Below are 21,969 nucleotides of genomic sequence, written 5' to 3' on the forward strand. Positions count from 1 at the left end.
CAAATCAAACATGTGAAAGTTCGTTTTGATCATTTAATTCAGACATGAATTCCTGAACTACAAGACAAAAAACACATGTTTTATGAAGTTGTAGGGATGTGTTTTAAAACAAATATTTTGTAGCTGCCCTGAACATAAATATACTGAATGTTATACTGTCCAAGAAAATCTCAATTTCAAAAGTTAATAGTGTTAACTCAAACAAGGTGTTTGTAATAGGGGCTCCCGAGTGGCACAGCAGTCTAAGGCACTGCATCTCAGTGCTAGAGGCATCATTACAGACCCTGGTTCGATTCCAGGCTGTATCACAACCGGCCGTGATTGAGAGTCCCAATTTGCCCAGGGTAGGCCGTCATTGTAAATAAGAATTTGTTCTTAACTGACGTGCCTAGTTAAATAAAATTGTTTAAAAAAAAATAAAAAAAGTAAACATGGCATAAAACGAATGTGGCCATTAATAAATGCATTTGTATTACATTTACATTTTAGTCATTTAGCAGACGCTCTTATCCAGGGAGGTCCGGGGGCGACGCACAATTGGCATAGCGTCGTCCGGGTTAGGGAGGGTTTGGCCGGTAGGGATATCCTTGTCTCAGTATGTAAAATGTAAAAAATGTATAGCTTCCAAAATATTTTTTACAATGGTGGGGGAGGTACAACTTCCGTCTGCTTTGATTGGTCAATTTGGACTGCGAGAGGCTGTAAGAACCACGAGAGATGATGGCGTTAGGCCATTCTCTGAGCCAGTCCAAGCCTTAGAAGTTTCTTCTCTGGATGTACTTGGTGTGTCTTCAGCTTTGTTTTCTAGGCCTTCTGAATTGATGGACTCTTCCTCCACTTGAACCTCAGACCACAAGGACCTAACAATAGAGGTCCAGGCTGTCTGAGTAACTCCACTGTCCTCTTTTTCTTGTATTGATCGATTCATCTTGTTATCATCATCATCCCTCCTATTTTGCTCCACAACTTTTGTCCATTTCTCCTCTTCCACCTTTTCTTCTTCCTCTGGATTGTGAGCTGTTAGCAGATCCAGGGTGACACTCTGTAGGATGGGGAGCGTTAACACAACATATTTTACTTGTTTACATTAACAACATGCTCAATGTCATACTCTGGATTCAAATGACTGGTGCAGGACAACCCATGGGTGTTAAAAGGGTTAACATGGGCACCACCCATAAGCAGCGATGATCAACTGTTGGTCCAGCCTCACTATCTGCAGGGCAATGTGAAATGGAAACCAGGTATTGGTTGCACTGTACCTTGATGGTGCTTAGCATGACTCCTAGAACATCGCTTCCTTGGTATGACTGGTGCAGGCCGAACTCCTCTCTCAGAGAATGGAACACTCCGTTCATCACTCTCTTCACCTGGAGGGAACAGATGTAAACCATTGAAACGATCACTGATCAGAGAGATGTAGGAATGAGAGCAATATAGAAGGTGGAAGTTAATTTCTCTTGGTGTTGCTCATTGGAGTAGTTTCTTAGAGCAAAGGTAGATAAAAAAAAATAATAAAATGTTTTTGCCCAAGCACTAAAAACCTGATTCCACTAATTAAAGGTTTGATGAGGTGATTAGTGGAATCAGGTGTATAGTGCTAGGGACAAACTAAAATGGTGGGTCCCCAGGACCAGGATTAAGAAACACTACTCCAATCACGTACAGACTAGTCTGAGGTGAATGTTGGAACACTCACCTGTTCTGCCATTGCATCCTGATTGGGCTGCTGGGCATGCCTCTTCTGCTCAACCAATAGCATTTCTAGCTGCTTCCTGGTGGTCTCTGCCCTGCTCTGTGCTGCCATATACTGAGAGCGAGAGAGCATTGGAATTCAACTGTTTGAAATCGTTTACATTTCCTAATGTTTAGGGAGTGTGCACACTCAGTATGTCCTTCACCTGTTCCTGTAGTTCTGACAGTGTCCTGGCCAGAATGTCTCTCTGCTGTGTGATTTCTTCTAGCTCACGGCTATGTAGTTCCTTCTCATACCCACCCTGCTGCCAGTCCACATCCAGCACCACCTTTAGATAAACACACGTTTAAAGCCTGCAGGTTTAATGCTTTACATAATGTTAAGCATAATGACATGCAAATAATTATTAATAATAATGTTGGGTATGTAGCAACATTTCAACTGATATGGCTGGTATTTAGTCTGGATCATCGTGTGTGTGAGAGAGAGTGTGTGTGTATACCTGTTCCCCCTGCTCTACTTCTCCTCTCCTGGCCCTCAGGTTGTCAGTTTCCCTCTGGCTGCTCCTCCTCGCCTCCTCCACCTCCTCAGACAGACGCTGATGCTCACACTGCCACCTCCTCTTCCTCTCCGACAGCATCTGACAGAGACCGACAGTGTTACAAGATCAAGACCAAAGTCCAATTCCCATTCTCCCCCCTTCTCCTCTGTGAAGTGTGATGGGGACTCCGACAGAGGTTATACCGCTTCCCACTCAATGAATTAAAAGCATTGGATTAGTATAAATGAGGGGGAGTGAGTGAAAGTGAGCACACTTTTGGAACAAGGGGTATATTCAGAATTGGGTAAGTGTACTATATTCTGTAGAAGAAATGTCAGGGGATTATTTTTTATACCAAACAGTTATTACAAGAATACTGGCACCATGTGGGACAGTGGTATTGCAGCCTGATAATACTCATTGGTCCAGCCGGCTCGTCTCCACAGACACACACCTTGTCCAGGTTGCCTTTCCCAGCCCTCAGGTCCTGTAGCACCTCCTCCGTGTTGGCGATTCTCAGCTGCATCTCTTTACGTTTCAGTTTCTCTGTACGCCACTGGGCCTGCGTCCTCCCCTCTCCCTTCCTTAGCCCTGTACGCACGCACGCACACACACACACCTCTTTAGTTAGCATGGTGTAATGACCCAATAGAACATTCCCAAAAGTTTAAACCATGCCCACCCGGCACAACTCAAAAGATATTCAAAATTGTGTAGTCTCTCTAATAAACGGATCCAAGTGCAGTGGTTCTTCCAGTCCTGTACCTTCTACTAGTCTCTCTAATGAGCTGAACTGAGTACAGTGGCTCTCCATGTCTTGCAGGGCTTGGCTGAGCTGTGTCTGCAGGTCGGAGACAGAGCGCTGCAGAGAGGAGGACTCCAGCCGAAGCTTGGAGACCAGGGTGGAGTAGGCGGCTAGGTACTCTGTCAGGTGCGGCTGAGATGGAGAGAGAGACAGTAAGAGAGGTGGGGGGAGGGACTTAAGTGTGTGTGCATGCTGAGACTGTGTGAATGTAGTAAGTTTCCTCTGCTCTTTCCTACCTTGTCCTGCTCTGCCTCCAGCAGGCTGGTCTGGTCCTGTTGGTTGCTGGTCTTCAGCACGTCTTTCCTCTGTTCCAACAGTAAACCACTCTGCTCCATACACCTGTCACGCACACACCATCTTTTTTTATCTCAGAATGTCTACAGATTCACATTCTATCTTCCTGTTGTTTTATTTGCTTGGAAATACTGTGCAACCTTACCTAGCATTCACAGCGGCTAAGAAATGCATTGCCATTAATTGGAAGGCTGGTTGTCCTCCCACAATGGGAAGATAGAAATGCCATGACCCACTACATTTGATTTATTACCAGATTAAGAGTATACCAGGCGACTTTCATAAGGTGTGGAGGCCTTGTATTGAATACCGTAAGACAAAAAGGAGTCTGTATTGAAAACATACCCATGTCAGGGTGGATACCTCTTTAGGCCGCTCTGTCCTGGCCCTGGGGGTCTACCGTCCTGTGGATTGTCACTCTGGCTCTGGCCTAGTACACATGTTTCACTAAGCTCCTGAAGTGTGGGTGTGTTAGGTTTGGGGTGCTGCAGGGCGGTGGACCCCTAGGGACAGGGCGACAAACTTCTATTGGTGTAAGTAATGAGAGTTCTACATTATCCTCATGAGATGAATCATATGGAGGCTGAGGTGTTGATGTGTGTACATGTAAACTATGTGTATGTTTATTTTATTCAACTTTGGTTTCCAAACCTTTTCCTTGGGAAATTATAAATAAATTGACTGTGATATGTATGAATTGTAATATATTTCATTTATTCTTTTCACAGATAGTTTCATATTCAAACATTTAAATTGCACAACAATTCCATGTGAATCTGATAACTAGAATGTGTTGACTTTCCCAGATACAGTTTATGTCGTCCTGTCATCAGTCATAATGTCTCAGATGACATTTACATTTACATTTAAGTCATTTAGCAGACGCTCTTATCCAGAGCGACTTACAAATTGGAAAGTTCATACATATTCATCCTGGTCCCCCCGTGGGAATTGAACCCTGGTCCCCCCGTGGGAATTGAACCCACAACCCTGGCGTTGCAAGCGCCATGCTCTACCAACTGAGCCACACGGGACCGAACAGACATCATAAACCTTACCCACAGGCCAACGTCATGACAACAGTATCAGATTCAGAGAACACAGGATGAGATGTTACTATCCTTTATGCAAGCACTTCCAAGAGTTCATGAACAGTGAGCCTGGTGAAATTTGGGGAGTGCATCGTCAGTAGTGTACCTTTGGTTCCTAGGGTGTTTCGGCCTTTCACACTATACACCCTCCCCAAAGGCGGCCAGCGACAGGGTGATCAATCCTACGCTTGCGTCCCATTCCCAATTAGTCATAGGAGTTGCCTTGTTGTTGATAGCCAACATCCCATGGGACTATGCATGGCAGGGGCGTCTTCCTCCCTGAGTCAAGCATTATTGACCGCATACCTCCTGGCCCTCTCACTTCGGGGCCCAGCTGGGGTCTTTCCTCTTCATCCAGAGCCATTGACTGCTGCCTTCTGCCGCCTCTGATACAGCTTTGATTGCCGAACGCTGGCTCTGGCCCTTAATTCCCAGGTCTCTAAGCAGTCTGGTTGTAGCTGTTGCCACAAAACCTCTGCAGCCCACCTCCACTGGTCGGACTTCTGTGTTCCAGCCATGATGCCGTGCTTCGGCAGCTAGATCGGCATAGCGCAGATGTTTTCGCTCATAAGCCTCATCTACTGAGTCCTCCCAGGGTACTGTGAGCTCAATGATGAAGACCTTCTTGAGCGAACGGGACCAGAGCACCATGTCAGGTCTTAGGGTGGTGGTTGCGATCTCCGGAGGAAACACAAGTTGCCGGCCAATGTCAGCTAGCATTTTCTAGTCGCGGGCCAAGCGCAGCTGGTCTCACTCTAATGGTGTAGAGCCGCTCTTCGGTGGTTTAGCCCCTTCGGACAAAGGTCGTCCGTAAGGGGTGTGATGCTGCTGGGGGTGGTAGGGAGTTGGTGGCAGCTCGCTTGTCCTCCAGGGCGGACGCAAGGTTTTTTAAGGACTTGGTTGTGACGCCAAGTGTAGCGTCCTTGGGTGAGGCTTGTTTTACACCCTGTGAGAATGTGCCTGAGGTTGGCTGGCATGGAACAGAGGGCACAGTCTGGATCTTCACCATACCATTGGTGAAGATTAACTGGTGTTGGAAGGACGTCATATGTTGCTCTGATGGAAAAGCTCAACCGCCTCGCTTCCATGGCCCACAGATCCTTCCAGCTGATCTTCCACTTCTCCACACTGTCCCATCGAGTCCACTGTCCCTGTTTGGCAAGAGAGACTGCCTTGGCCCACCTTGCAGCCTCCTCCTGATGGCGTACTTCCTGCACTACCATCTTCCGCCGCTCTGGTGCAGTGGCCTTACTCCAAGCAGCACGGCTAGTTAGCCCAAGGCCTCCTCTCCCTTGCTGAACATGACCCACAATGTCAGCATGTCTGAGGGCTGCTGTTGCCTCCTGGACTGCTTTTCCTGGCCTCCATTTGCCAAGGTCGGCGCGTTGTTGCTCACCACTGGGTCTCGAGATTCATTCAGTGTCACCTGGAGCCTGGTTTTTGCACACTTGAATTCCTCTGTTAGACTGGTGAGGGGCAGCTTGAGGACACCATCTCCATAGAGGCCTATGGTGGTAAGGCATCGTGGAACTCCGAGCCACTTCTTTAAGTAGCCTGTGACTCCTCTTTCCATCTTCTCCACTGTTGAGATTGGAACCTCATACACTGCTAGGGGCCACAACACCCGGGGTAGGAGACCAAACTGCAGACACCAGGCCTTTACCTTTCCAGGTAGCTGGGTGTTGTCGATGGACTGTAGGCTACTACTGATGTCTTTGCGCAGCTGTTGCACCTGGTCTTTGTTCTTCAGGCTTCAGGCTTGCACAGGCCAACGTCATGACAACAGTATCAGTCAAAGGTTTGTACACACCTACTCATTCCAGGATTTTCATTTTTTATTATTTTCTACATTCTAGAATAATAACACATATGGAATAATGTAGTAACCCTAAAAAGTGTTTAACAAATCAAAATATATTTGAGATTTTTCAAAGTAGCCACCCTTTGCCTTGGTGACAGCTTTGCACACTCTTGGTATTCTCTCAACCAGCTTCATGAGGTAGTCACCTGGAATGCATTGCAATTAATAGGTGTGCTTTGTTAAATGTAAAATTTGTGGAATTTCTTTCCTTCTTAATGTGTTTCAGCCAATCAGTTGTGTTGTGACAAGGTAGGGGTGGTATACAGAAAATAGCCCTATTTGGTAAAAGACCAAGTCCATATTATGGAGCAGCTCAAATAAGTGAAGAGAAACAACAGTCCATCATTACTTCAGGACATGAAGGTCAGTCAATCCATAAAATGTCAAGAACAGCAAATTTCTTCAAGTGCAGTCACAAAAACCATCTAGCGCTATGATTAAACTGGCTCTCATGAGAACCGCCACAGGAAAGGAAGACCCAGAGTTACCTCAGCTGCAAAGGATAACTTCATTAGAGTTAACTGCCTCAGAAATTGCAGCCCAAATAAATGCTTCACAGAGTTTAAGTAACAGACATCTCAACATCAATTGTTCAGAGGAGACTGCATGAACCAGGCCTTCATGGTCGAATTGCTGCAAAGAAACCACTACTAAAAGGACACCAATAAGAAGAAGAGACTTGCTTGGGCCAAGAAACACGAGCAATGGACATCTGACCAGTGGAAATCTGTCCTTTGGTCTGATGAGTTCAAATTTGAGATTTTTGGTTCCAACCGCCATGTCTTTGTGAGACGCAGAGTAGGTGAACGATCTCCACATGTATGGTTCCCACCGTGAAGCATGGAGGAGAAGGTGTGATGGTGCTTTGCTGGTGACACTGTCAATGATTTATTTAGAATTCAGGCAAACTTAACCAGCAAGGCCACCACAACATTCTGCAGTGATACGCCATCCATCCGGTTTGCGCTTAATAGGTCTAGCATTTGGTTTTCAACAGGACAATACCTGAAAACAGACCTCCAGGCTGTGCAAGGGCAATTTGACCAATAAGGAGAGTGATAAGTGCTGCATCAGATGACCTAGTCTCCACAATCAACCGACCTCAACCCAATTGAGATGGTTTGGGATGAGTTGGACCGCAGAGTGAAGGAAAAGCAGCCAACAAGTGCTCAGAATGTGGGAACTGCTTCAAGACTGTTGAAAAAACATTCCTCATGAAGCTGGTTGAGAGATTGCAAAGTGTAAAAAGTTGTCATCAAGGCAAAGGGTAGCTACTTTGATGAACCTCAAATATAAAATATATTTTGATTTGTTTAACACTCTTTTGGTTACTACATGATTCCATGTGTTATTTCATAGTTTTGATGTCTTCACTATTATTCTACAATAGTAACAAAATAGTAATAGTAACAATAAAAGAAAAACCCTTGAATGAGTAGGTGTGTCAACTGTTGACTGGTACTGTATATATATATATTTTCAATCTACAGAATCCATTGAACAAGCACACACACACAGTACAGTACACACACACACCTCTGGTTCTGCTCGAGGAGTTCTCTGATCTTCCAGTTCTGCTCCTCCACTCGGGTGCTCTTCTCCAGAACCACCTCCTTTAGAAACAAGTTCTCCTGTGGAACCCAAATGGAGAAGTTATGTCGTTCCATGCAATGGTGAATGCCTATCAGGTAATTGCTTTCACCAGTCCTACTCTTCCCCACACCAGTGCAGTTGAAGGATGGCAGACCAGGACAAGAATCATTTTTTTTCTTCAGACCAGTGCAGAATGAGGGAGAGCAGAAAAGGAGGAGGACACTGTAGATTAGTGGGACAGTTGACTGACCTGGGTGATTCTCTGGATGTTGTGCAGGATCATGCCTGTTTCCATGGACACCGAGGACAGACCCAGAGAGTTGCCGCCACCATGCTCCTGGAGCTCATCCACCTGGTATAAAATGACTTAAAACTGTTACAATGCTTTATTACTTGTTACAAGCATGTATGAGGCTATGAGCCCTTATAATGTCTCAGTTTGACAGGATCATTATGACATTAAAAGAAATGAGGTCATACATACTTACGCAAAACAATACAAGAAAGTGTTACCAGAACTACAAACAAGTCCACTGCTGACCTTGGAGACCAACAGATTGATTTTATCTGCCACTTTCCCCACAGCCTGTCCGATCTCAGTGTTGTGCTGTCGCACCTCCGTCATCAACAAGGAAGTGACGTCACTAGGTGCTAGACGGGTCAAATGTGGTTTTAGATAAAAGCTTGAAAACATACTATATTACAATAGTATGTCTGCCATACTGCACTTAGACAAGGTGACTGTGAAAATTTTATTTTTATTACCCTGGTATGAAACTGCATGATGAGGGTGGAACTGACCAAGGTAGGACGGACCAAAGGCAGACTGAAAGGATGGGTATGGCTGTGAATGGAGTCGTACCAAAGTACATCGTTAAATGGGGGGGGGGGGGGATAAGCATATTGGATCATTTCAAATTTACCCTTTGGAGATCAATATTGGTTATTCAATTCAAATTAAATACCTGGAAGGCATGACTGCTTCCACCACAGTCCACAGCCTGTGGGACCACTGTCTCCATAAACACTGGTTGCTGGGCAGCAGTTGGCACAACGACCTCAGGCACTGAAACAGAAAATATAACCCTGAATATAAGCAAATGACTGGTGGATCTACCAAACATATGGATGTAAATGGACACTGAACTAGAGGTCTTACCTGCATGGATAGGGGGTGCAGCTGACATCTGGACTGGCTGGGGGAGCAGACAGTGATGTGAAGGGTGAGATTCACTTGGGTCCTGCAGGGTGACACAGATACAGACACAGAAGAATATTAACAGGTCAGTGGCACAGTCATGGGTGTCAAACATGACAAAGGTTTGTAGGTTGTACTCCTTTTCCAGCATACCTGGCAAACAGGTTCCAAATTAAAAGCATTAACTTGGTCAAAAACTGGAATTGTGGGAATGCACAATTCCATACAGAACAGAAGGTACACACACAGACTCACTATGGAGCCCACCTCTGTCTTGGAGTCACTGTGGTCTGGCTGGGCGGAGATGGCTCCTGTTGGGAAGGGCAGCATGGGCTGACCCATCTTGGCCATATGAGAGATCAACTTGGCTTTGGCTGTATCCGGCTGCTGTATGTAAGATAATACTGTTTGAGAGAGATTGTGTCTGTTTGACTGTGTGAGTGAGTGAAAATGTGTGTGTGTAAGCATGCAAAGAAGTTAAACTAAATGAAAATAACACTCACCATCAGTTGCTCATTTATTGAATTGGGTTTCACATTCAGAGGCTTTCCCCTGTTGGCAGAAAAGTCAGAGTTAACCACCTGCCATCTGACCTCCAAATAAAAAACCCTCCTAACTCCCCCACTGAGGAACAGTGAAGGTAGTGGTACATACCTGGGCTCTGCTGGGATAGAGGTGGGGGGCTGAGACTGAGGGGACATCCCAAAGCCCAGACTGTCCACACTTGGGGAGGGGGAGTTGGTGGTTAATCCCCCATTCTGTCGCTCCGACCCACTGTCCTTAGCAAACTTCACCTAAATACACCACACAGAGTTATAACATCTAGACAGCCATCTTTAGCCAATTACGCCCTCTAGCTTCGGTACACAAACAGTTCCACATGGCTACAGTGAGATACTGTTTGACGTTTGAAACTGAATGTGTGAGTGTGTGTGTGCGCCCACCCGGCGGATCTCCACATTGTAGACCAGTGTGCTGGAGGAGGGGACGCGGTTGGGGATACCCTTTGACCCATAGCTTAGGGTGGGGGGCACAATATGGAGGCGACGCCCAGTTTTCTGCATCCCTACCATCCCGTCCTCCAATCCCTAAAGAGAGAGAGATAGGAGAGAGAGAAACATCACATTCTTCTATATTTGTTTTTTTCTGTAAGCATGAAGTTGCCTCACTATGTGTTGTGATGTCATATTGCTGAGTTGACCACCACACCAGTGGAGGCTGGTGGATAGAGGTATAGGAGGATGGGCTCATTGTAATGGCTGGAATGGAATAAATGGAATGGAGTCAAACAGGTGGTTTCCAAACGTTCCATTCCAGCCATTACATTGAGCCCGTCTTCCTATAGCTCCTCCCACCAGCCTGGTCTACAACCTACCTTAATGGCTTTACCGGTGCCAAGTTTCACTCTCAGCAGCTTGTCTTTGCCCACGTTGGAGTCAAACATCTGACACACAGAAAACAATATAATACATTCAGCTGAATGGTGATGAAATTGGTATTGACATGCACTGTGAAGAGGATAAGTGAGTGAGAGAAAGAGAGAAATAGGACAGTCACACAAACACATTCACTGAAAAAAAGAAAAACTACAATTCTTGTTTTAAAATCCATGCCCTTTAGACTCTCTCCAGACAATAGTAAACAAGGTGGCAAAGAGATCAGCCATGTAAAGGGTTAAGTGCTCAAGGAAGAGAAAAGTGGGTGGGGACAACAATGTTCTATTAAACATCACTTTAAAGAAGTAAATCTAAAGATTTAACTAGGCCTCCTCTATTCCTCTCTGATAAAACATTTACTAGGGTCAGCCTTATCTGGGCCTCTTGAAAACACAGAGACATTCCCAACAGAGGTGAGATGGATTTTTCCAAACTCTATTGCTTGCTGCATATGTTTAAGGCCCTGTGATATACACAGCTATTTTTTTAATCATGAATTATATACATTATGGCCGCTGATTCATGATAACTCGATCATAACCCAAAATATAAGGTTGCTTTACTCCATTGTTTGTAAACTATGTCATAAACATACATTAGTGGACAGCTTCAAATTGTCTAGAAACTATCATGTTGACCTTGTCCTTTTGTTTTTTTTCTCCATATAGTAGATATAATTAAGTGGTTCAATTTCTCCAGCCCCATCCCTCTGTTCTATAGCATTTTGTGGTTTTGTCAATGAAGACCCATAATATGAATATCTAAGGATGTGCACAATGTTGCCCTGTAAAGGTAAAACCATGCTTTACAATTGGTTAGGATCCATGTGTCACGATTTTTTACGATCACATAGGGATCGCAACATCGTACCATGTTGACTCAAACTGAAATGATCTCGAACTGACTGATAATGGTTTCACCTTCGGTTTAGATATGGCCGCCTCCGGCAGTCTGCTGTCTGAGGACCACTTCCTGTGCTCCATCTGTCTGCTTGTGTTCACTGAGCCAGTAACCATTCCATGTGGACAACTTCTGCATGGCCTGTATCAAAGAGTACTGGGATACTAGTGACCCTTGCCGGCGTCCCATGTGTTTGGAGAAATTCGACAGGAAACCGGAGCTTTGCATCAATACTCTCATTTCTGAGATGGCTACTCAGTTCAGGAAGTCAGTTCAAGGGAAAGCCACCAAGCCTAGACCAAGGCCCAGCCCAAAGCCCTGCTCAACCCCTAGAAGTTTCCTGTGACATCTGTACTGGGACAACGCTCAAGTCCCTGAAGTCCTGCCTGGTGTCTGACATCTTTCCGTGAGACTCACTTGGAGCCTCAGAGAGTCACCGGTTAAAAGAGACAAGCTGATCGACCCTGTGGAGAACCTGGAAGACAGGATGCGTAAGAAGCACGAGAGACTCCTCGATCTGTTCTGCTGAAGTGACCAGACATGTCTGCGTGTGTTCTGCTTGAAAACAGACCACATGACACTGTCCCTCTAAAGAAGAGTATAGAGAGAAAATGGCTAAACTAGGAAAGGTTATGGCAGAGGTAGACCAGAAGATGCTTACAAGATAGAGTAAGGTTGAAGAGATCAAACACTCATATCTCAGCAAGAGAAATGGAAAGAGACAACGTGCAGGTCTTCACTGCTCTGGTGCTCTCCATTGAGAGAAGCCAGGTAGAAATCATTGAGATGATTGAGGAGAGGCAGAAAGCAGCAGAGGCAAGCTGAAGGGCTCATTAAAGAGCTGGAGCAGGAAATCACTGAGCTACAGAGGAGAAGCAATGAGCTGGAACAGCTCTCACACACTCAGGGCTACCTTCAACTCCTCCAGAGCTTCCCATCCCTGTGCAGGCCTCCACCCACCAAGGACTGGTCTGAGATCAGTGTTCACAGTGATCGGTGTCTGGGGACTGTGAGGAGAGCTGTGTGCTGGAGGAGACACTTGTGAGTGAAGTGAAGAGGTTTGGTGATGTTGAGCTGGAGGGGATTCAGCAGTAGATGTGACCCTGGACCCTGATACAGCACCTCCTTACCTCATCCTGTCTAGGATGGGAAGCAAATGAAAAACAGAGGCAAAGACACCAAGGCCTCAGAATGGATACTGGACTATGCAGAGGTATGGGTGTGAGTACAAAGCCAGTGACACCTACCCTGTCCCCATCTTTCTGAGAGACACACCACAGAAGGCGGGGGTGTTTATGGATTGTGAGGAGGGTCAGGTCTCCTTTTATGATGTGGGGGCCTGGTCTCATATCTACTCTTTCACTGACTGCAACTTCAGAGACGCTCTATCCATACCTTGGCCCAAAATTGTACAATGGAGTGGTTATTCTCATTATTATCAGCATTTGTCAGTCTGTTTGACATGACGAGTATAGGACCATACTAGGCTAAGCTACTGGTCAGAAAGTTTGAGTCATAATTTCTGCCTGCACGATGCTCATTAGGTAAACTAATGAGCACCATACGAGGAAGGGTGCATTGTGAAAATATAGGATCCAGCATCTAGAATATCAGTATATTGTCAATGTTTGAATATCTTCTGATCTTTTAAGTTGGTGGTTGAAGATTTCCCTCTAGTGGTGTGGGGGCTGTGCTTTGGCAAAGTAGGTGGGGTTATATCCTTCCTGTTTGGCCCTGTCCGGGGGTATCATCGGATGGGGCCACAGTGTCTCCTGACCCCTCCTGTCTTAGCCTCCAGTATTTATGCTGCAGTAGTTTGTGTCGGGGGGCTAGGGTCAGTTGGTTATATCTGGAGTACTTCTCCTGTCTTATCCGGTGTCCTGTGTGAATTTAAGTATGCTCTCTCTAATTCTCTCCTTCTTTCTCTCTCTCGGAGGACCTGAGCCCTAGGACCATGCGTCAGGACTACCGGGCATGATGACTCCTTGCTGTCCCCAGTCCACCTGGCCTTGCTGCTGTTCCAGTTTCAACTGTTCTGCCTGCGGCTATGGAACACTGACCTGTCCACCGGACGTGCTACCTGTCCCAGACCTGCTGTTTTCAACTCTCTAGAGACCGTAGGAGCGGTAGAGATACTCTTAATGATCGGCTATGAAAAGCCAACTGACATTTACTCCTGATTATTATTTGACCATGCTGGTCATTTATGAACATTTGAACATCTTGGCCATGTTCTGTTATAATCTCCACCCGGCACAGCCAGAAGAGGACTGACCACCACTCATAGCCTGGTTCCTCTCTAGGTTTCTTCCTAGGTTTTGGTCTTTCTAGGGAGTTTTTCCTAGACGCCGTGCTTCTACACCTGCATTGCTTGCTGTTTGGGGTTTTAGGCTGGGTTTCTGTACAGCACTTCGAGATATTAGCTGATGTACGAAGGGCTATATAAAATAAACTTGATTGATTTAAAAAATAACTAAATTATAAAGCCACAAATCAAATTGCCCAATGCTCTGAGCTTTTCTGAGCCTTTATTCATTTTGTCACAAGCAGTTGATTTTGTCACAAGCAGTTGATTTTCTCTGAATACAGCACAATTATTTTGGCTGTATTCAGAGTTATTTGTCACCTGTCCGATGTTGTGATTCTGTAGAAGCCAGCCTGTGAAGGCCACCTCTACCGTGTCACCATAGTCCACCGCCTGTCCCTCTCCTAACAGCAGGTCCTGGGTCAGTAGTGTATCTACAGTGGTCTCACTGTTCCATCTGGCCACACACAGCTGTAATGGTGGGTAAAGGTTTAAACATTAAAACAAGTCAATGGATTTTTACTGCAAATAACTCAATAAAACAAACTATCCATGTGTCCATCCATCTGTTTTTCCAGAGCCATATATAGCGATCTATATACACAGTGTACAAGTCATTATGCACACATGAATCCAGGTGACAGCTAAGATCCCTTATTGATGTCACTTGTTAAATCCTCTTCAAATCAGTGTAGATGAAGGGGAGACATGTTAAAGAAGGATTTTTAAGCCTTGAGACAAGTTAAGTGCCTTTGAACGGGGTATGGTTGTAGATGCCAGACGCACCGGTTTGTGTCAAAAATTGCAATGCTGCTGGGTTTTTCATGCTCAACAGTTTCCTGTGAATGGTCCACCACCCAAAGGATATCCAGCCAACTTGACACAATTGTGGGAAGCATTGGAGTCAACATGGGCCAGCATCCCTGTGGAACGCTTTTGACACCTTGTAGAGTTCATGCCCTGACGAATTGAGGCTGTTTTGAGGGTCAAAGGGGGTGGGATGCAACTCAATATTAGGAAACGTTCTTAATGTTTTGTACGCTCCGTGTATACCTGTCTAGTATGAGAAAAAAAATTACTTCCGTCGTTCACCTCTTTGCAAAAGTCCACTCCAGCTTTCTCAGAGTCAAACATCAGGGACCAGTTGTGCCTCAGGTCATCGTAGAATGTTCCATAGTTACCTGGCTGAACCTGAAAAGTCAAATGAGATATAGTCTAGGTAAAACACACCACACACACAGTTAAAACTGCACAAGCATGTACACATCATGGGAAGATGTACTACTCACTGTGAAGATGAATCCTAGATGGATCTTGGCAGTTGTGATTGGTTTCTGTTGGCTTCCATAAAGCAGGATCATGTACTGAAGAAAACAATCAAGACGATATGAAAAAGACAGACAAATGACTAGGCAAACAAACTTGATGTGTGCATTAACAGAATAAACTTGGGTCCCACTTTATAATAACATGTATTTATGTGGTAGTTACAAAGGCAGGCTTACATTATGTTTTACACAATCTTTTTATGCAATAGTTTGTATCACTTTCTACCTTTTGGTTATGATCAAGTGTAGTAGATTTGTAAACAAACTCAATTTAAAATGTGGCTAAAACTCTTGCCATAGATTTATGACTGTATCAAGACATATTAAAACAATTTATCATGAGCCTTTTTCACCCTACACTAAAACAGCCTAGAGTATCTCAAGATCATACAATTAACTGAGTCACATATTTCTTATTAAGTGGTTAGAGCAGAATACATGACTCTGCATTAATTGAGTTGGAAAATCATATGATTAAATGTAAACAGTGCATGACTTGGGGCGGAGCTCACAAGCACCTCAAATGTTCTACTGCTTGAGTTCCGGCACCTCTTATAGAATATTCACTTAAAGAACATTGCAGAGTTCCAGCACCAAAATAAAAACAGCACTCAAAATGAGTACCAGCACCCATTTCAGTCCAAGCACTGAATGTGAAGAGATGGAGACTTCCTTTTCACGTCACCTGGACTTTATTTATTCTTAACGGACACCAGTTTTACATATTCTTCACAGCTCAAGTACCTCTCTGGTTGGATGATTTCCCAGGATAGCAGCACCCACCTTCCCCTGTTTTGTGTACTGGCCATTCACACTGCAAACACAAAACCATGACGACAAGATCAAACAGGACCTGTGAACACAACAACAAACACACGCATATGCTCTCACGCACGCACACAACACCTCAAGCACACTAATAATGGACATACTCACATACACATTCAACTCTGAGAGAGACATATCAACTCTATCTAGTGATATGGATTTCAGGTGCTTGTTGGTGGACATACTCACAAGCGGAATGCATGAACAGCAGTAGCCAAAAGGACAGAAGGAGTTGATGCAGGCTTTTGAGGAGATGGGCCTTTGAAAACACACACAGAGTTAACAAAAAAACAAAACAGGCAGACCATATTCAAACACTTCCATAACGTGAACTTTTGCACCAATCCATGAATGGATGGATTGGAAGAATTGCATTAGCGTTTACACGTGGTCTGAAGTCTGTTTAAACTTTACAAGCCACAATACTGAAGAAATGCATCCTTCCTGCTGTCTAGGAGTCATAACTTTCATCTATCCAATCATGTCGGATCAGTGTTTACGGCAAAGGCAGGAAGGAAGGATGGAATGGATTTCACCAGTGTTTAAACAGGGCCTCAGACTTGTCTTACTCAGAGCGGTGGGGGTTTTCTTCGGTTGTTTGGGGGCTCTGAACTGGAAGGACTCGTTGCCCTGACTGGCAGCCTGATCCAGATCAAAGAGAGAGGCTAGCTTTGCTCTGTCAACACACAAACACAATGATACTGTATATGGGTAATTCCAAAATATCAGAATTGCACTGAGACTGATTTTTCACTTTAAAATGTATGCCAAACAAAAACCGTTGAATTAAAAAGTTTAATAAACCATACAACTATGCACAAGGAGTACTTTTAACTATTTACACAGAACATTTTACAGAAACACATTTACTGGAAGAACTAGGCAGATGCAAAGTTTGGTAACAGTTTTTTTTATTTTTTACAAGTCCACCTTTTTCCAAAACTGTTAAATCCATGTACAGTGCCTTCAGAAAGTATTCACATCCCTTTTCACATTTAGTCGTGTCACAGCCTGAATTTAATTTATTACATTTAGAAAAAAAATTTGTCACTGGCCTACACACAATAGGCCATTATGGCAAAGTGGAATGATGTTTTTCCAAATGAATAAAACATTTGAGTCAATAACAACGTCTTGAGTCAATAAGAAATCAACCCCTTTGTCATGGCAAGCCTAGAATTCAGGAGTAAGAACTTGCTTAGCAAGTCATAATAAATTGCATGGACTCACTGTGTGAAATAATAGTGTTTGACATGATTTTTTAATGACTACCTCATCTCTGTACCCTACACATAAAACTATCTGTAAGGTCCCTCAGTCAAGCAGTAAGGTTACTCCACAATACTAACCTAATTGACAGAGTGAAAAGACCGAAATCTGTACAAAACATGCATCCTGTTTGCAATAAGACACTAAAGTAAAAGTGCAGAGAATTTGGCAAAGAAATTAACTTTATGTCCTGAATACAAAGTGTCATTTTTCGGGCAAATCCAACAACACGTCACTGAGTACTACTTCATATTTTCAAGCATTGTGGTGGCTGCATCATGTTGGGTCATGGGTATGCTTGTCATCGGCAAGGACTATGGAATAGAGCTAGGCACATACAAAATCCTAGAGGAAAACCGGGTTCAGTCTGCTTTTCAACAGACACTGGGAGACAAATTCACCTTTCAGCATGACAAGGACTTAAAACACCAGGCCAAATACAGACTGGAGTTGCTTACCAAGACGACATTGAATGTTCCTGAGTGGACTAGTTACAGTTCTGACTTAAATCGGCTTGAAAATCTATGGCAAGACTTGAAAATGGCTGTCTAGCAATGATTTTTATTTAACTAAGCAAGTCAGTTAAGAACACATTCTTATTTACAATGATGGCCTACCCCAGGCAAAACCGGACGACACTGGGCCAATTGTGCGCAGCCCTAGGGGACTCCCAATCACGGCCGGATGTGATGCAGCCTGGATTCGAACCAGGTACTGCAGTGACGCCTCTTGCACTGAGATGCAGTGTCTAAAACCACTGCGCCACTCGGGAGCCCAACCTGACAGAGCTTGAAGATTTTGAAAAATAATAATGTGCAAATGTTGTACAATTAAGGTGTGCAAAGCTCTTAGATACTTACCCAGAAAGACTCACAGCTGTTAAATCCATTTTAATCCCACTTTGTAACAACAAAATGTGGAAAACATCAAGGGGTGTGAATACTTTCTGAAGGACCTGTGTGTGTGTGTATTATTTTTTTATTTTACCCCCTTTTTCCCCCCAATTTTGTGATATCCAATTGTGATCTTGTCTCATTGCTGCAACTCCCCAATGGGCAAGAGAGAGGCGAAGGTCGAGTCATGCGTCCTCCGAAGCATGACCCCGCCTAACTGCACTACCTAACACCCGCCCGCTTAACCCGGAAGCCAGCCGCACCAATGTGTTGGAGGAAACACTGTTCAACTGACAACTGTCGTGGAAAATTGCAAGATTATGTTATAATGCTTGTAAGATTATATTATAATGCTTGTTTTATTCGACAGAATAGAGTATTGTGTGTGTGTTCCACTGAGGATGGGCCTCTATGAGATAGCACTGACAGAGGAGATTTACGATGTCTTTGGGTGATAAAACCTAAAGAGCATTCCAGAGAACATGAGCTAATGGTTCTGTTCTATGCTGTCCCAGGGAGAGACGGTTCCCTTTTGGAGTAAGGGGGCCAGACACTGGTCTTTACAATGAAAACTGTTGAAACAGTAGTAACTGTCTGCTATGTTTTATAGATATCTTTCATACAAATCTTAACCTTTGTGAACTGTACCTAAGATCTGTGGTTCGTCAGTGTAAGTTGAGAGGGGTGTATCTTGGCTATAAAAGATCTTTATACTTTTCAATGGTTCATTAGAGATAGCGCATCATTGAAAGTCAAAAAATGCTAATGCAAAGCTTATTATTAAAGATGTTGTTTAAGTATAACTCTGACTGGTGTGTAGTTTGTAACTCTCCTCATTTGGTAAAGCAGAAATATGCCACCACACAACCGAAGTCAGCCTAAAAAGGCAGTTGGCCCGCCACAAGGAGTAGCTAAAGCGAGATGAGTGAAGTAAAGCCCCCCCGGCCAAACCCGGGCCAATTGTGCGCAACCCTATGGGACTCCCGGTCACGGCCAGTTATGACACAGACTGGGATCTAACCCGGGTCTGTAGTTATGCCTCAAGCACTGCCTTAGACCGCTGCGCCACTCAGGATGTCTGTATGTGTATTTTCAGTAACAGAATTTCAAGGCACAAGGCAATGTTTCTTAAACTTACAGAAGGCAGAATAATTTCACCAAAACTAAATAGAAGTGTTGATATTAGTTGGCAGGGGTCTTCACCTCAACATTGTGTTTGGATGCATTTCTAATACCCTTTCAGACTGTTTCCTGGTAGATGTTTTCTGAGACCCCTTTTCCATCTGTTTGACCACAAATCAAAGTCTTTCCTAATTCAATTTTTTGGGATGGATAATGGTTGAAAAATGCATGTGTATGCCTTAAAACTTCTCAAAACGAGTCTCTTAGCTTTCATTTGACATTCTCATATGAACTTCACATGTTGGTGCTCAGGGACATGTTGGTGCTCATGGGTCCATTAAGACACGCTGGTGCTCATGTGCCCATTAAGACATGCTGGTGCTCATGGGTCCATTAAGTCATGTTGGTGCTCATGGGCCCATTAAGACATGCTGGTACTCATGGGCCCATTAAGACATGCTGGTACTCATGGGTTAATTTACATGGAACTGACCATATGTGTATGGCAACAATACATACAAGTTTTAGTGTGCGTGTGCAAATGCACGCACGAACACACAATGTATGTGCATGTATGGGAACTTACACAAGCATGAGTATGTTTTGATCACTTCATCACCACGCGTAGCTTGGAATGACACAATCTAGTCGAAACAATGCAATCCACTCACAGCCCAAATGAAGAGGTAGCAGAGACAATGATGGCATCAACACAGGGTTAAATACTTGTATCATGATTTGTATCATCACCATTCAGTCACTTAGTATCTGTTTGGATGTAAACAATTCTATCACAGCTTGCCTATCATCCTAACCTTACATCCCGGGGTAGAGAGAAGAGACAGCATAGCTTTCTAGTTGTTTGCTTAGGTGATTGATTAAATTCGCTCACATTACATTTCGATTAGAAGCCAATATTATCCAGAGCAACATAAAATATCATAGACAGTCGGTGCCCAGCATGAATGTTTGCATGAAAGTTAAGTTGAACAAGTCTTTTCTGGTATAATGTGATGCGCTACAAGACAATAGGCTACAAATGAACATGATCTCTACTATGCAAAACATTTTCCACATATTCCAAAGATTAGAAAAGAGAAAAACACTACTGACATTCTTCAAAATATAACCTTTCCTCACCCTCTGTGCTAAATGCAATATAAAAGTGCATTACTAGGAGAGAACATCAGACCCACATGACATAAACATGACATCCCCAGGCAAGCCTATCCACTCTCTATAGAGATCAGCATCCCATGACATCTATTAAACCCACCCCTGGTGGCCCCTTCCTCAAGAAAGCTAAAACATATTTTTAACTACAGCAGCACTCAAAGCAGTGAACCTTTGGTTAAATAAACTCAACACTCAACCAATAGACAAACAGCCAGTCACCCCATCTTTACTTACCGGATAGGTTATCTCTAGTCTCACACTCCAGACCTCTGTGCACAATAGCCTAGGGATGAGGTTAGGTTCTCTCTCAAAGAACACAAGTACACAGTTCATACTGACCCATGGAACTCTCACCACAGGTAGTCAGTATGCCACACTGCAGACATTGTCACCCGTTTGTAGCTTCTGACAGAGGCCCTGTGCCAGATGAAGAAGACACCGAGAAGGGGAGGGCAGGTAGGAGAGGAGCTGGCTGGCAAACAGATTGTGTGCCCTGCCAGGTCTCTCTCTCATCCTCTCCTCTCCTCATGGTCCCATACAGTTATGACAAGGGACCATATAGCACTATGGTCCATGCTGCTATGGTGCCATACCCGAAAACATTGTTAGAAAGCATAGGTGGTCTAATTGGTATATTCCCATTCATTGTTTTCCCTACCATTGCATAGGTGGGACAGGCTTCTCAGCCTAGCTCTGTCACATCCCAAGTAAGCGATAATCAACGAGGGGCTATGAGGTCATTATTTTCCCAGAGTCCCTTGTTGATTATCCCTTACATAATCCATTGGTTTAAATTGAATAGTTTTTGTTTTAAAAGGAGGCCCTAGATGTTGATGTGGTGGCTTTTATTGCACTCCGCTTGGAAATATTTGAAGGGAAACACTGTTGTCACTTCTTGGAAGAACACGTATAGGCTAGTAGTAACAAACATTATACACCACATATTTTAGTGGAGGTTTGTTTAGTCTACCCAAGCTATGAGGCTCTCACACATTCCACCAAATGAGTTTCCCCAAATTCAATAATGCCACCTTTGATTGAGTCCATAGGGCACCACTGTTTCAACATAGCCACTTATCTCCAGACTCACAAATTCTAGTTAAGATTTATCCAATGCATGTGGTTAAGGACTGCAACACAATTTGGGAGGAAGATGAGACATATATCTAAATCACTATTTAATTCTATATTATTTTTAGGCTTGCAGCACTACTTTTCAATTATTTGAATTGTTTTCATGCATCTCTAAATATAGTCTGTAGCCTAATAAACGTTGATACTGTTAGTTACATTGTAACACATTGTAAACGTTGTTTCTTTTTTAAAACAATGAAAAACATGACTTTTCCCTCTTCTCGGTGTATGAAGAATGATCCAATCAAAAGACAATGCGCTTCGCAAACTAATAAAAAAAAAACTGCACATGCATTTACTTTTTCTCTGTAAACTCACCCGCCTTTAGGCAACAGAAAATCCCCTTCTTGATAACCGCAAAACATGTCTAGAAGTCTGTGTCGTACCTTTCGAATAGAAAAATACAGGGGTGTTTTATGTCTAGCGAAACATCACACACAAACAACACGTTCAAGTGATAAACTTCAAACACGCCTCCATCCTTCATTTCATGTAGAAT

The 21,969-nt window shown here is 43.9% G+C and overlaps 1 protein-coding gene across 1 annotated transcript; it reads right to left on the reverse strand.

The window, feature by feature from the left end:
• Nucleotides 1–19: 19 nt before the first annotated feature.
• On the reverse strand, nt 20–21,957 carry fkbp15a (FKBP prolyl isomerase family member 15a). Its single transcript, XM_055875315.1, is given in 27 exon segments — nt 20–1,042; nt 1,263–1,370; nt 1,700–1,810; nt 1,902–2,024; nt 2,199–2,336; nt 2,692–2,828; nt 3,003–3,174; nt 3,279–3,381; nt 7,825–7,919; nt 8,132–8,233; nt 8,423–8,532; nt 8,647–8,725; nt 8,847–8,947; nt 9,041–9,122; nt 9,347–9,466; nt 9,583–9,631; nt 9,734–9,873; nt 10,024–10,167; nt 10,455–10,523; nt 14,042–14,191; nt 14,813–14,911; nt 15,010–15,084; nt 15,793–15,862; nt 16,066–16,135; nt 16,446–16,552; nt 21,789–21,882; nt 21,885–21,957. Coding segments are annotated over 27 exon segments (3,084 nt in total). The 3' UTR covers nt 20–679.
• Between the last annotated feature and the right edge of the window lie 12 nt (nt 21,958–21,969).

Source organism: Salvelinus fontinalis, chromosome 21 (assembly GCF_029448725.1).
Source record: "Salvelinus fontinalis isolate EN_2023a chromosome 21, ASM2944872v1, whole genome shotgun sequence".
Taxonomy (NCBI): Eukaryota; Metazoa; Chordata; class Actinopteri; order Salmoniformes; family Salmonidae; genus Salvelinus; species Salvelinus fontinalis.